Source organism: Ceratina calcarata, unplaced genomic scaffold (genome assembly GCF_001652005.2).
Source record: "Ceratina calcarata isolate Rehan_Ccalc_2016 unplaced genomic scaffold, ASM165200v1 scaffold23.2, whole genome shotgun sequence".
NCBI classification, from domain to species: Eukaryota; Metazoa; Arthropoda; class Insecta; order Hymenoptera; family Apidae; genus Ceratina; species Ceratina calcarata.
Genome location: NW_017144855.1, coordinates 1 through 15,950, shown reverse-complemented (window position 1 = coordinate 15,950; position 15,950 = coordinate 1). Strand labels below are relative to the sequence as shown.

At 30.3% G+C, this 15,950-nt stretch overlaps 3 protein-coding genes across 3 annotated transcripts; 1 reads left to right on the top strand and 2 right to left on the bottom strand.

The window, feature by feature from the left end:
- Positions 1–162: 162 nt before the first annotated feature.
- Edem2 (ER degradation enhancer, mannosidase alpha-like 2) lies at positions 163–8,308 on the bottom strand. The gene is given in 23 exon segments (XM_026811608.1): positions 163–2,814; positions 2,816–2,881; positions 2,883–3,005; positions 3,008–3,082; positions 3,084–3,128; positions 3,593–3,675; positions 3,678–3,701; positions 3,774–3,987; positions 4,063–4,377; positions 4,484–4,582; positions 4,661–4,822; positions 4,901–5,245; positions 5,367–5,471; positions 5,565–5,722; positions 5,797–5,968; positions 6,052–6,180; positions 6,264–6,417; positions 6,499–6,611; positions 6,696–6,735; positions 6,820–6,920; positions 7,003–7,048; positions 7,141–7,532; positions 8,166–8,308. Coding segments are annotated over 22 exon segments (2,955 nt in total). The 5' UTR covers positions 7,287–7,532; positions 8,166–8,308; the 3' UTR covers positions 163–2,574.
- A 44-nt stretch (positions 8,309–8,352) lies between these two features.
- Positions 8,353–9,312, top strand: Trmt112 (tRNA methyltransferase subunit 11-2). Its single transcript, XM_026811609.1, has 4 exons — positions 8,353–8,421; positions 8,501–8,609; positions 8,703–8,804; positions 8,877–9,312. The coding sequence occupies exons 2-4, from the start codon at positions 8,532–8,534 to the stop codon at positions 9,069–9,071; spliced, it is 375 nt and encodes a 124-aa protein (XP_026667410.1). The 5' UTR covers positions 8,353–8,421; positions 8,501–8,531; the 3' UTR covers positions 9,072–9,312.
- Positions 9,313–9,479: 167 nt separating this feature from the next.
- LOC108622602 (uncharacterized) lies at positions 9,480–15,947 on the bottom strand (the record flags this gene model as incomplete). The annotated part of the gene is given in 10 exon segments (XM_018020566.2): positions 9,480–11,935; positions 12,037–12,150; positions 12,225–12,362; positions 12,434–12,593; positions 12,809–12,878; positions 12,957–13,122; positions 14,842–15,051; positions 15,328–15,442; positions 15,445–15,604; positions 15,837–15,947. Coding segments are annotated over 10 exon segments (1,467 nt in total), but the record flags the coding sequence as incomplete, so codon positions are not given.
- Between the last annotated feature and the right edge of the window lie 3 nt (positions 15,948–15,950).

The window sequence follows — 15,950 nt, the reverse complement described above, 5'->3', positions numbered from 1 at the left end:
TTTCTACTTACCAAATTTTTGATTTCGAAAGTAATCAAGCATAGCGTAATGAAATTATTATATCGAAGCGCGATAAGAATCTTTAAAAGAGATATGAATTATAAATAAATCTTTTGATTCTTATAAAAAATAATGTATGTTAAGTTGCTTAAATAAAAGTTCTTCATTGCAGCACTTAATTTTATTCACATTCTTTAATATCACGTTCTATATTTCATCTGTACCAAAACATTTGTATCATATATCATATACATACATTATATTATATGCCTGTCTTTCTCATCCCATATAATAAACAACAAATGGATCATATATATATATATATACACATATGTATATGATGATTATTATTACATGTATATACACATACACAAATCTGTATATACCTTGGTACATATAGTAGTTCAGTATGTAATACATATTATGTACTACGTATGTATATATGCACATAATACATAATCGCATAATCTATGCAAAATAGTAACTAGTTTAATGTACAATAAACTTTGTGATGTCCATTTTGGCATTCATTATACAAACTTATAATGTAATCGTAGAACACGGACTTATTACATATATATAATATTTACATTTACAATGAGAAGTCGTACATGCTAAAGGATTAATCCGAATATGGAATATGTATATGTATATATTTAGGATATGCATAGCTATATCACAAATTAATTTATGTATATCCTAAATACATTTCGTTTAAAACATGTTTATTTCTTATGCATTTTATATGGCACATTATAAATAAAAATTCTGTACACATCAAAATTAAGAATTTTACTTTATAGTTTATGTTTGTGTTACATATATAAAAAAGAAAAGTACAAATGATTGATTTAAAAAAAATTATGCTGTAAGTCATTAACATTTCTTCTATTGCCACTTCTATTGTCGGTAACTTTACTATATATACATTGTTGTTTGTACAATTTTATGTACATGTAAGGCATAGATTATATGAACTCTAATAAATGATATAAGAAAGTTAAAAGATCATTACTTATAATTTGAATCATTGTTTTTAGTAGTTACTAATCATAATTATGTTTACAATTCAAACTGTAAATGCACAGTCAACAGTGCAATACTCATTGTTTACTGAAGTATATTCTTTCTGTTCATGGCACACTAGCATGAAAACACATACAAATGAAAATAATGAGTCCATAATTTCTCATATAAATTGAAAGCAGATATTTTACTGTAATGTGCACAAGAAATGTGCTATTTTCGAGCGATGTATGTATAGAAAATTTACATTCACTAGAGCCTTCACAGAATATTCTGTCACAACCTTATTAGGATAAGTGTTTTGTGCAGGTTGTATTATGTATTTACTTCTTCCTCTTTTTATTCTTGTCATTTTAGTAATTTATTTCGTATAATAAAGAGAATCGAATTCTTTAATAAGCACTGGTTTAACAGACTTTTAAGCATTGTTTTGCCATTATCTGGCCGTTTATATCTTTGCCTAAAACAAATTTCATAATATAAAAACATGACTGGCTGGATACGTGTTCAAGTTTAATGCAAAAATATGAAATGCAATATGAATAGAATTGCCAGCTATCTTGTATTTACAAATTTATTCAATTTCTGTTATTTTCTTCTTTCTTTAATAACTATACTCAATCTGAGAATATGAAAGCTTTATTTTTACAGTTAATCGTCGATATGTTTATTCCCGCGTTTCTGTACATCGATTTGTTTAATTTCAATCTCATTATTTTGGCCATCTTCTAATTCATTTTAATCTACGAAATAGGAAGCTTGCAATTCTTTTTGAACGTTTATAGAATTAAACTTCTCAGACAGTTTGGAGTTGGAATTTAATTATAATTTGTATTTTAATTAATCGACTGCTCAATACTTATGTTACTATCATGATTATATTGTGATTTGAATGCTTCTTTCTCTCCTTATACCTTTTCCAACATTTTAAAACTTCTTCATGTTTGCTTTTCTTTCTTTAAATTTGACATTACTTGACTATACATTTTCATAGTTTCTTGTAATCGTGACAAAATCTGCCAAAGAATCTATAGCTTTTGTAAAATCTTAAATTTTATATTTAATTCGCTCTTTTAATTTGTCAGTTTTACGTTGATTTTGCGAAGAAACATTTAAAACCAATTTATTAAAATCAGCAATTTCTTTGCTCGTATTATCCGCCGTGTCTTTTGCTGCAATATGCTTTAATACTTTCGAACAGAATCTTCTTCAAACTTTCCGATTTTAATATTTCCTTCATCGTCCTTAAACAATTTTGAGACGGGAAGATATAATTTCTGCTTTATTGTTCTCTGCTTGACTGTCAAAAGTTTTCCAAAATCTTGCAGATATTTCTTCCAGTTACCAATCACCATATCGTAATACAAATTTTTATCTATCGGTTATCTTTCAAATTTTATTTGACCCTCCTAGGCCAATATGATGTGATATTTTTTCTCCTTGATATTTTATAACGCAAAATGCTGTATAATTATTTCGTCCAACGTGTCGTAAATACACAGTAAAAATTATTGCAAAAATTCATAATTCATGTTCAGTTGGTAAGTATTAATCAATTGGGCGATATTCGGATATCCAAATATACGGAGTAACAGGCGTAAGCATTTTCATGTTCTACGCCATGATATCTATTTTTGTTAACAAATATTGTTCCAGCAATTTTTTCTTATTAGAATCCATTAATTGGTCCATTTTTATAATGGACGGATTCGGCACGACTCCTACTAATTATTTCAAGAACCGTACGATTTTGTCTGCGAACGATATTTTTTATACATCGATATCCGCAATCCCGTGACTGTACTACCAAATTATAATAACTTTTTAATATAAAATGTCTGATTTACAAGCCTGCTGTTTTTTTTCTCATCCGAGTATATCTGATTGACAAAAATTTGTTTCAACTGTTCCCACTGTTTCTCGATCGGGCTATAGTCCTCTATTCCTATCACAAGAATGAAATTGGCATATGCGGCAAAATAATTTTCACTTCCCTGTCAAGTAGATCGTTAGTAATTTCACCTCGCAGATTATAAATGTCCTTTTCACCTTCTGAATCTAATCTCAGGAACCCGATCCAAATTTGCCCCGCTGCTTGATGTCTGTCTTAAAAAAATATCTTCATTTCACTTTGATATGGACGTAAGTTCTTAAATTATTGTATAATAGAATAAAAAAGGAAATAAGAATACAGTAAAGATATAATAAATAATAGTAAATGTAAAAACCATTTAATTTCTTAGAATATGCAAAAACTCAAGTACTGGTTTATATTACATAATGTCAAACTTGAAAGAAAAATACTATCTCGTCCACACCATAAGTGTAAATAAGTATAAATAAGCATATAGATTTCCAAATAATAGAGTATATGTTACTGACAGTATTTAAATCATATTAAGTTTCTTTAAATATACGAGTGACAATGTTTTCATTGAAAGAACAGAAGAATTCTCCCATAAGATTATGGAAACATATTAATAAATTAATATCGTTTTCTATGAATTAAAATCCATGGAGGAATATATTCAACGATAATTACTGCAAAACACCAAGGAATACAGACCTGTGGTGTCATTTGTGGCGTAGAAAAGGATTTTAACGACCCTTTGAAATCGAACATTGATAAATCTGCAGGCGCTTTCAATTACTCTTTTTCTTCTGAACAAAGTTTCCTGAAAATCAATAATGGGTGTAAAAATTGCAGCATTTTAAATCTTATATGAAATGTATGATTGAACGCATACCAATAGTAACAACAAGATCTCCATTAGATGCAGTAATCGCTTTTAGTAATTCAGAAGCCTCCACGCTAAATAAAAATACTACTGGAATAATTACATCATCTATTTCTTTGCCATCTCCTAACATAGCGAATGCAGGTGACGTTGCGGCACTAGAACCATCGACATTATCCAAAACTATCCCGGCTATAGCGCCCGCTTGCTGAACTCGTCTCGCCTATAATCACATCAGGAAAATTAGCAAATTCTTTTTTTTTCATAAGTATCGATGAACCATACAATTAAGAATTACCTTTTCTATGAACGTACAACTACCGCGACTCATTAACGCTATCTTGCCAGCAAGTGTATCCGCGTTATGAAGATCAGTACACGCAAAAGGTGGAAAGGGAAAAGCAACTTTTCCTGTTACTTCACTTAATCCTTGTAGTTGTAAACCAAAATGAGCTGGCCCGGCCTGTAGTATGACTATCTGATGTGGATTCGTGTTCGGTTTCAGAAACGAGACGGGTTGTGTTTTAGCGTTAGCTTGTGATTCGATCTTGCTCAGCTCTACCATTTCTTGCATGAACAATAATCCTTCTTCTAAATCCTGCGGTGTTTTTGCCTAATAAATATTATTATATACAAATAGTTTTATTATCGATATAAATGCAATTACAACGAATAAAATACTCAGATCTATTAACGTATACGAGAAAATTTTGTTTTACATTAGAAAATGTATGTAAGAGTTGAAGACGTCCATCTGGCAAAGTTGAAGTCGTTATTCCCATATCACTCAACAATTTTAAATGTTCCAAATTACTTGTCTATAGTAGAAAATAATAGTTTTCAGCGTTTATTTAATCTAGTGATTACCCACAAAAATGTCCTTCGAAACTTCATACCTGAAACAGTGCAGGGTTCAATCTTCTCTTTATTGTACGTCTCGGGTACATGTCTTCGACCATATTTCTCAAAGGTTGTCTCACTGATGCAGGAAATAAATGAAGACTGTTGGGGCAAATGCGATCCATTTCATCTACATGTACGATGTCCCGCTCGAAGTCCTGCTTTATTTTATAAATCATAAACACACATATAAATAACATAGAAGGAAAATTCGTTTAATTATATATTGTACTTACTGAAGAGATGTTGGTTCTTATAGAAGCGAGCGTTAACGGCAATAGATGTCCTTCAGTTGTGAAAATAAATTCATCCAAATCTAAAAGCAGTTCACCTGGTTCCGCGAATAACAGAAATAAATATTTGAAAGTTTCCGACAGCACAAAACTATCCATTGCGTCATCATGCTTATTGGTTCTAACATCTGATACAGCAGCATAACCGCACGGTACTCTGGCATAAGTTTGCAGACTTTTGAGTACCTTACGCCCAACTCCTAGATAATAATGATCACCAGTAGCACGATAAAGGAAGTATGTGGATTCTAAGAATTCTGGCCTTAACGGGTGATGTCCCCAATGTACCTATAAATTTATGTGAATTAACGATCACTTCTGCTACATATACTGGATGTGCTACGAAACACTAGTGGACAGTCCTTGTACAAAATTTAGACTAAAGATTCCTTACATAATAAATACAAACCTGAAAATCAGTAGTAAATGCTTCTGGTATGAAATTGTGCCTCTGCATGACTTGATATAGCATTTCATGCGTTTCCACAGCAGGTTTAATGTCACCTTTCAGTACCTAATAACATGAAAGTAAAAAGTAAACGAACATAAGAAAACCTAGAAAAAGTGTAATGTTACATACAATGATTAAGCAAACATATAATCTTACCTGCAGGCCAGGCCAAAAAGCTAACAAAGCATCCATAAAATTTTTGGAGTTCATATTTGGTCTGTGCATATGTACATCCAACAACATTGGTCCTTGGCTTACATATTTCATTACTGCTTCATAATGTTTATTAAATCGTCCAAGATATTTTTCATCGCCTACGTGATAACGAACAGTGTATGTATCAAATTTCTGTATAGATTTTAAAGAATATAAACTTAAGTTTAATTACCTAATAAGACATACGCTTTTAGACAATACTCGTAGTAAGAGTCTATACCCGCACCAACACCAGAATCTCTTCTTACCCAATCGCCGGAATGTACATTTAACACAGAACCCATTAAATCTGTGCCACGGTGCCGCATTCTCCATAAAACATCCATTGCTTTTTGTGCTTTCTCCTGTGTCATACGTTATATTTTTGTTAGCATTGTGAAATTTATTTTATTCCCTTCCGTATAAAACGCTATAAAATATAATGTACCTCAAAAATTGGTTCTCCTGTTAATCTTGACAATGCTGCCATTTCTAAAATCATACTGCCTGCACAGGCAGTACACGTTTCTCGGGATACTTCGATCGGCACATTTTTCATACCATATTTCAAATTTATCTAAAGAAATTATATCAATTACTCCTTTAAAAATAGCCTTCACATGCATTTCATTATTATATTATTAATTAAAATTTAATTACTCTGCCATACGGTATTCCTGTAGTTGTATTAAATGCAGGTAAAAATCTGTATCCTAAATCTTTGGCTAAATTCAAAAGTTCACCTCTATACCATGGCATTATATTGGCCCTTTGTTGTAAATATTCTGCTAATATGTGACCGCTTAAAAGGCCCCTGGAAAATAAAATAATCTGAAAACTACCGAACAATGAACGAGCTCGAAAAATTACAATAATCAACATATCAATATCTCACCCAAGCATTCTAATATTAGTTTCAAATAGAGAAACAATAACATCTGTGTCAAAGCTGACATCTCTGACGACAAGTTTGACTGCACGTTCGAATTCCTCTAAATCACCTAACACCTGATGGATGTTAAATACAGAGGAACTTACCCAAGTCTCTTTTTCTTAGGTATTATTTCATACACATAACCTAATAGTACTTACCACGAGTGTATCTAATGTATCAACCAATGTAAGTGAAAAACTAAAAACAATAATTTAAATTTGATATAATTAGGTGCATTCATTGTATATTTGTATTAAACATGTAATACATCTCTAATCTTACTTTCCCAGTGTAGAATCTATGTCACCTCTATTTGGTTCCGAACCTCTATATCTTCCTTTACAACTTAATGGCATTAATTCATCAGCAGGATATGCATTATCCTAAAACATATGTTTTATTAGAGTCAAAAAGTTTGTTTAGAGGAAGATATTTATTTATTTAAAATATTTGCATAAAATTTACCATGTATGCATTATACGCATGACAAAACATATCCTTGGCTTCTTCTCTGTAAATGAAATAAACATGTGGAACCAAAAGTAGACATATATAAATACAAATTTGCCAACGTGAGAAAAGCAAACATATGTCAATACTAACTTTAATGCTTCCCGTTCTTCTCTGCTCATATATTCTAAGGATTCATCTTCAGATACAGCTAGTAATGCTTGTATGCTGCATCCAAGCATTATCAATCTCCAAATAAGTAAATCATAAGACATTTTCTTTCGTATTTTGCTATGCATATTCCTTTCAATGTCAAGACCTTGCACTTGTAATAGCACACATTGTCCTTCACGTATTTTTCAGTTTATTTTATCAAAATATCTATTATTTTATCAAAATATTATCTCTTGATAATGAAATAAAGTATTATAATACAAATGTTATGTGCACAAATCTTACACGTTTCTTGCTAATACATTTATCTTTTTGTCTTCCATAGCATTTTTTTATGCCTGCTACATCAGCACCATAAATTTATTACAAACCTGGTAAAATAGAAATATATATATATTTAATTATCGGTATATATTTAACAAATAGTTTTTGAGGTGGTTAAAAAAAGGCTTCTTATAAGTTATAGAAATTTTTGATTACTTCTGGACTGATGATGTGTCAAAATATGACTTGCAAACAATGGTAAATACTAGTAGCAATATGTACTTCTAAATAAAAATATGTACATATATGATACGAAAAAAGATAAATGTGCGATAATAACAGATGATCACGATTTTCGTGAAGGCCAAATGATGTGGCTACTATCACCCTCACTGTCACTTTACTATTCAAATACTTGAAACAATTTTCCACCTCGGGCTCGAATTGTACTGATATATACATTTAGGTTACACACCATATGTTTGCCACAGTTTGCCATCACTTACGTCGCCTTTATATTAAACGAAATTCTTTAAAGATGTGAATTCAGTATAATAATTTTAAAAACTAACACCTGTCAGGATCCGACAATATATGATACACAAGTAATTCGCAATTAAGATAATAATATTTTTCCCATAAATCTTCTGAGGAGTAGTGCAATTGAATGATTGAAGTCACGTGACTGTTAAAGAACTTACATCGAAGTATGTAAAGTTTCAATTGAATACAATACATACCTGTATCCTCCTTGATAAACAGTAACAGAATAATTTTATATTTTCGTGTTACAATTTCAATGCTAAGACGACATCGAGATTATTCATTTTATCATAAAATGTACAATCACAATCGAGGGACGCACGGTAACGCATTCACCACATCGACTACGTAGTCGATTGTGTTTGGTCGACTGAAGAATCTATTGTTAATAAGAGCAAGCTTCAAGTCGGTAAAGTCGGCATAGGTTGGTAAGAACAAGAACCGGCATCAAAAGTAACGTGCAATGATCTTATGATACAGAAAACGTTGACGATCAAAATTATAATTGTTTTCAAATTGTTTTAATTAACAGAGCAATCGAACACTATTGATAAAAAAAGAAAATGAAACTTTTAACTCATAATATGTTAACTTCAAAATGTCTGAAAGGCGTAACTGTTGGATATCCTCTCGAAATTGTTGTAAGCTTTATGTTTATACAATTTGAAGGCTAATTTTAATGGTAACCAAATGGAAATTCAAGTTGTATTAATAAAAATCTTTTAAACTTACAGGCGAAGGATATTAAAGTATCAGAAGTAGACTTCAATTCAGAATTTATTGCAAGGATTATTCCAAAACTTGATTGGGCTACTCTTTGGAAAGCTGCAGAAAGTGTAAGTTTTAGTCCGAGAGATTAAAAATATATATGGTGTAATTGTTATATCAGTTGTGTCTTATTAATGCAGATAGGGCATGTCGGAGAATTGCCACAAACATTGATTCAAGACTTTGAAACAAATGAAGAATTTCTAAAGAAAGTTCATCATGTATTACTCGAGGTAGAAGTCATTAATGGAGATTTACTATGTCCAGAGTCTGGTAGGAAATTTCCTATTAATGATGGTATACCAAATATGCTCTTAAATGAAGACGAAGTTTAAGTATTAACAGTATAGTATACAACTGAGAAACGTGGAGGCGTCACGAAGGCGAGTTTTTTCTTTCTTACGCAATAAATGTTTATGATTTGTAAATAATGTTAAGTTTTTATGATATGCATAAATTCAATCTAAATTCTCATGTTATAATTAGTACAACATACTTTACTAATTTAAATATTATTAACTATGTCCATCATATTATATTACATAGGTATATCAGTTAATCAAATTATTCCAAAAAATTTCTCAATATCTTAACTTATTTAATTACACACACACACACACACACATCATAAATCAGTATTTAATTTTCACAAAAGATATAAGGTAGCATGTATCTTGTCATTATGTATATAAAAATGTAACAAAATTATAAAATCATATCAAATAAAATAGTGAACAACAAAATTGATTATGGGTTATCTTTATTACAGATATGTATAGTACATACAATGAAATATAACTTTCACGTCAGCGTAATATTCAGTTTATAACATCTGCATGTGTCATGTTGCTAATTATGGATTGTTTTAATTCAGTTTCAAGTGTATTATTTGTTTAGTTTAGAGTATCTAGGACGAAATCCTTATATCTAAATACGACTTTCAATATTATCATAGCAACTATATTAGACACAAAATAATTCTGAGAATATCTAAATATATAGATTTGTACATGTATTCACATTGCATAAGATCTATGAAAAATAGTTCGCTTCTGCAAATGAAGTAACACGTACGAGAAAAATTGCGTGGAACTTGAAATCTTAATCGTGAAATAGGGTAATTCCATTGATATTTAACATTATCGTTTGCGTATATAGCAAATATCTTATGGCATTGACGCAACAAAAACCCGTAGCAGATCTCACATATGATAAAATACATTTACTACTTTAAAGATAGCACAATTTCACTAACATTTATTGCACACAATTTCCTATAACATCTAATTCGTACGTATGTAATGTAAACTTAATTCACATGTATGTAATAAAAAAACGACGGTTTACCTCACATTGAATCACACAAGCTATAAAAGCATATTGAAGAACATATGTATTCAGTATTTACTTTGGATGGACACATTTTGTTGGAAATAAATTTGGCATTTTTAATTATTGACTACTAGTCACTCCACTTCGCATTCCATACACAACTTCGAACCTTACATGGAATACAATACTTAAATAATTGGTATTTAAAAGATAACGTGTTTGACACTAAAATATTAAAATGACATTAATTAGCTTATTGGTTTATCCCATTTAATGTTACTTTTCTGCATACGTGGCAATACTCAAAATATAGTCAAAATAGATTATTTTATCCCTCCTAGTTTCTTCATAAGTCAAAAAGCTATAAAAATAGCTCTCAACTAATGTTTCAGCCACAGCCCGTCTGTTTATTAAATTTTTATTCACATATTAGATTTTCTCAAAGGCAGGATTATTTTGAATTAAGCTATGAAAATACTTCTGTACATTGATTTAACTATAGCGTATATAAAGATTTTTTCTCGTTTAGTTTTGTTATTAGAAATCCTATTTCGGTTATGGCCTATAATCGTACGTAATAATTATCTCGAAGTTTGCATCATAGATATGCAAATTTGTATTCAATACATGTTTTTATATTGTGATACTGAAATTCAAAATGTATATAGCATATAAAACTAACATTATTTCAGATATTTGTCACGCAATTAAATTTCTTTACATCTTGGGTGCGATTTAAATATACCATTGGCTGCAGATTAGAACTAATAAATAAAAGTGTGTAGTCGCGGAGATATTAAAACTCCTATGATCTTAAGAATTTCAAAATTCAAACGCAAATTAGTATCTAAAAATACAACAACTACTTAAATTCAAGGAATAAATATGCTGTACGACAGATAATTAAAGTAATATTAATACTGTAAAATGTTTATCATGGAATTAGTTACTACTATTAGTATAAGGATTGTTATTAATTATTCGGGTTTGAGTTAAGCGATCGGAAACTTCCTTCATATTTGCAAAGAAGATAAGTTTAATAATCTCGTGTTCAAATGCAGTGTCCAAACAATTGAATGAACAGTTTAATCTTTCGTTAAATTATCTAAGGATCATTTAAAAACTTGGTCGCGATTATGTACACATTAAAAATGACAAGATATGTCATAAATGGAAGCATTATGATATTTTTCAAATTGATAATGCATAGTATCATGATAGCTTTCTTCTTAAATCATTAAAAGTATGTATAATTAAATTTGAACACTTCTTTGCATGCTTCTTTCGTTTATATATCTTTCACCGCTCGTTCTCTTTGGTGTACAATAAAATTATCATCTTATAATGAACAGAAAAAATAAAATTTTTAACCAATAACAAAATAAATAAACATTAATATAACTTCAATATAAAGTAATAACGAATAGAGTATAAAACCTAACAATAATTGTCATGTCTAAATATAATCTTTAAATACAGAAACTATTTTCGGAAGCTCGCTGTAAATATATAAAAATTAAGTGAGCGTTCAATCACTAAAATTAAAAATATTAAATTAACGATGAGAACATAACTTACGTAAAATTTAAACGATCTTCCAAATTAGCAAGCGTAAAAATGGAGAAAAAAACAATTGCACATATCTCATTTGCAACGAGTTTCGGTATTTGCGACATTTCGCTGGGAATAGATAGAACCTTGAGCTAATTCCCTCAATGGACCTTTTCTTAATTCTGGATTAGGCCCTTTAGCAATATAACAATCTTTAAAAAGTAAACTTGAATCGTGTCCATTTGCTAGTGTTTTATTGTGAGCTCCTTTAATTAACAAATTTGAATCTGGTCCTGACCATGGTGCATAATCTGGTCTAAAAAATTTGTAACAATAATTTCATTTCTAAATACAAAAAAATAATAATAACAGTAATGAAGAAAAAATAATGTATTACAATGAAAATTGTAAACTTACAGAAGTAAATCATTATTGGCTCCTTTTGGTAAATGTGGATTTGGTCCAACTGGTTTCGCTAAATATGGAGATTTATATTCATTATCTTCTGTGGTGCTTGTTCCTCGAGAGATTCTGAAAATATCATTAACTTTTGTTAAAAAGAAAATAATCACGAAGAGCAAAATATAACAAAACTCTTATCTTACTTTGGTATTTCTATCTTATTTTTAGATCGTTTAGATTTTTCTGCATCCGCGTCTTTCACTATCTTTTTAATTGGCGAGGCAGTTAATTTAACAGCTTCAGTTACTGGTGGGCTATCTTTCCTGTCATCGCTTCTACTACTACATATTCATTACATGTACTTAGTAAAGTGTTTTAGTTCTGCACCATAAAAGAATTCAATACACGTTACCTTTGACTACTTGATGTACACAAAGGTCTTCTGGCTTCTTCTGTAACCATAATATCTAATATATGTATCGCTCTTTCCTCATCGTAATCAACGCTATCCATAGCAAGCATTATTACTCTTTCTGGCACGGATTTATATTTTTCCATTAAACGCGCTTTCACTGAAACAGTAGAATCCACAAAGTATTTAGTACAATGGTAGTTTTGAAAAGCATCATTATATATGCAGAGTATGCACGCTAAAATGGTACAGTCCGATTAAGCTGTAACCATAGAAAGTACAAGAATTTAATTGAATGATAATTGAGTGTTTCGATGGTGGAGATATTATAATCGAATTGTATCACTTGAAGGTGGACACCCTGTATGCACCTACTTTTATTTTTCTCTTCTAAACTTTTCATACGTGGTGGAGGGGTAGGAGCAGTGTGTTGTTCATGTTTTACCTATGAAAATAAAACATTGATAAATACAGAGATGTAGAAAATGTATAAGCAAATGTATTACAAAATTTAATATATTACTTGCTCCTCCTCCTTCCTCCTCTGCGACTTTGGAGCAGTAGGATTTCGCTTTTCATAACCCAGATCAATCAATTTTTCCGAGGCTTTTTGGACATTATTATCGCTTTGCTCCAAAATGTCAAGTAACATAGTTTCTTCTACTTTCGGAAATACATTTTTCAGGTACCTGCAGATATATTTCTATAATGTATCAAACTTGTTGCAACTATATAACGACACGCCGATGATAAATACAAACACAGTCTACAATACAAAATTCAATTTGTGCAGCCAATAATTTACTTATGAGTAAAAAAAGTACAATGCGAGTAATAATCAGGACAAAGTAAACAGTATAATTATATTACTGTTAAAAATTAATAACTGAAATTCACATAAAATGCTACTTATTATATTCTGTATGATATGCACATGTGATTAATAATTATATACTTATTAATTTAAACATATCGGTAGTAATGATTTTAACTGTAAATAAAATATGTATATATATATTTTATTTACAGTAAACATGCACATGTTACCATGCTTAAATCACATCTTTGTTCAATAAATGAGTTTTCTACTGCATGCATAACACATATACATGTGCTAATGTATCTCTATTTTTTAAATTTAGTTTGTAATTTTGCACCTGATAATATAATTGAATTCATAATACCTTTTTCAATTTAAGTATGAATCATTTTGATCATAAGAAACTCATTTATTATTATTATGAAATATCTTATTATGAACGATGTAATAAGGGACGTAAACATTGTGTATGGCACTCAAAATAAAACAAAAAGTACTTTGGTGGCATAAGTCTGAAACCAACCTATCTATGAACTGTGTACATGTTACTCTATCCGACATGTGATGTATTGATGTACTAAACCAGGAAGAAACTGAAACCAAATACAAATTTCAAATGACAATATTGTGTATAAGAAAATAAATAAAACTTGCAAATAAAAAACACATAACAGAAACTATTAAAATGAAATGAACAAAATTTAATAGCCTTCTGATAATATTTTTTGAAACTATTCAACAGTAATTCACTTCCTATGCAGTATATAAATCCTTATAATGTATCATTATTGTTTTTCTACACGAAACCATTTTACATTCACACACTAATCGACTCTATTATCCAATAAGTTTGTCAAATTTTTCAACACATTGCAGATAAAAGAGTTCGTTTCCTATGTATATTTGCAATATGAAATAAAAACGATAGGTTTAATTGAGAAAATCAACAAATTCTGGACTACGTAAATTGTCTGCAATGTGTACTAATTCATGCTACTACTACATCGCACTGGTTATGATCAATATACATAAATGTATCAGACATTCAAAATAAATCAACATCTAACGTGTTCTATCTTGCTATCCAATATACTTCATAGCTATCACAAAGTACAATATCAACATCTAGCATCCATATNTTTGAAACTATTCAACAGTAATTCACTTCCTATGCAGTATATAAATCCTTATAATGTATCATTATTGTTTTTCTACACGAAACCATTTTACATTCACACACTAATCGACTCTATTATCCAATAAGTTTGTCAAATTTTTCAACACATTGCAGATAAAAGAGTTCGTTTCCTATGTATATTTGCAATATGAAATAAAAACGATAGGTTTAATTGAGAAAATCAACAAATTCTGGACTACGTAAATTGTCTGCAATGTGTACTAATTCATGCTACTACTACATCGCACTGGTTATGATCAATATACATAAATGTATCAGACATTCAAAATAAATCAACATCTAACGTGTTCTATCTTGCTATCCAATATACTTCATAGCTATCACAAAGTACAATATCAACATCTAGCATCCATATTGGGTGAAATTGAAATTGTAAGTATAGGGAAGAACCTAAGTTTCATTTTTGGGGAATGTGGGGCTGGCCGGGCCCCACGAGGCGGACTCAATGTTAGAGCTGCGTGTATAGCATGAGTTGGTAATCGCCATCTCGGTATTGCATAGTTTGAATGCACTCCAATGGGTGTGCATGGTCCTGGAGCACAAAGAGGATTCTTTTCCACTTGTAGAGCGCTGACAACCAAAGCTGCTCTGTTATGGTATCTGAAAGACACCAGCTGCCACCTTAGCACTATGATTGTTACAGTGCTAACAAAACTCATTGAATAGAGAAACTAATATGTAGTCAGCATAAATTTAACTAAACATGTAAGCTTACTAATGTGTATGTCAATATGATTTGGGTTCCAAAAGAATTCATATTAGTAAATCGATATTAGTAAATGCAATGAAAAAAATTAGTCAAATTTCATTTCCTACTAACATATAAAAAGTATGTACATATATGTATGCATATGTATATTCGATTTCATGACTTACTTTTTCAGAAGAAGTCGAATGTGAGTATCAGAAACTGTTGGAAATATGGCATTGATTTTGGCAACTTGTAATTCGACAGAATCCGGATTTTGCGTACATATACGTGTATAATTTAAGCTAAATATTTTACTATTTTAGAATTATAAGTACCTACCTGTATACTAGGAGGCAAAAATGCAAGTTGTGGATTATGATAAGGGGACAGTGTTGGATAAATTTGTGGAGCTTTGTGAGCTCCAGCATAACCTAAATGTCCACCACCTCCATTTCCCATAGTCTTTTATTTTGATGTAAATTGTTATATTTTATCCAAATGCAGCATGTGTATATGACAAGAACACATATATATATATTGGAAGTGCAGTTACAAATACTTTGATACATGCATGAGTGCAACTTTGAAACACCCACATCATATTTCCACATATAGATATATTTAATGTGTTAATTGTATGATAATTAAACATATTAAACATAGTTTGGATATTTCGCAAGAATTATCTACTGACCTGCAAAGGTATATCTTGGGAAGTAATAGTTGTAGCAGAACTCAGTGCCATTGAATTTTGCGATTGTATATACTGAGAATACTGCCAATATCTTACTCTTGGATCTTCCCATGT

Bases quoted from the DNA above. Each gene is read 5' to 3' on its own strand.
- Trmt112 (XM_026811609.1), top strand. From the start codon at position 8,532: ATGAAACTTTTAACTCATAATATGTTAACTTCAAAATGTCTGAAAGGC. The intron at 8,610-8,702 runs GTAAGCTTTATG...TTAAACTTACAG, and splicing joins GATATCCTCTCGAAATTGTT to GCGAAGGATATTAAAGTATC. The intron at 8,805-8,876 runs GTAAGTTTTAGT...TTATTAATGCAG, and splicing joins TTTGGAAAGCTGCAGAAAGT to ATAGGGCATGTCGGAGAATT.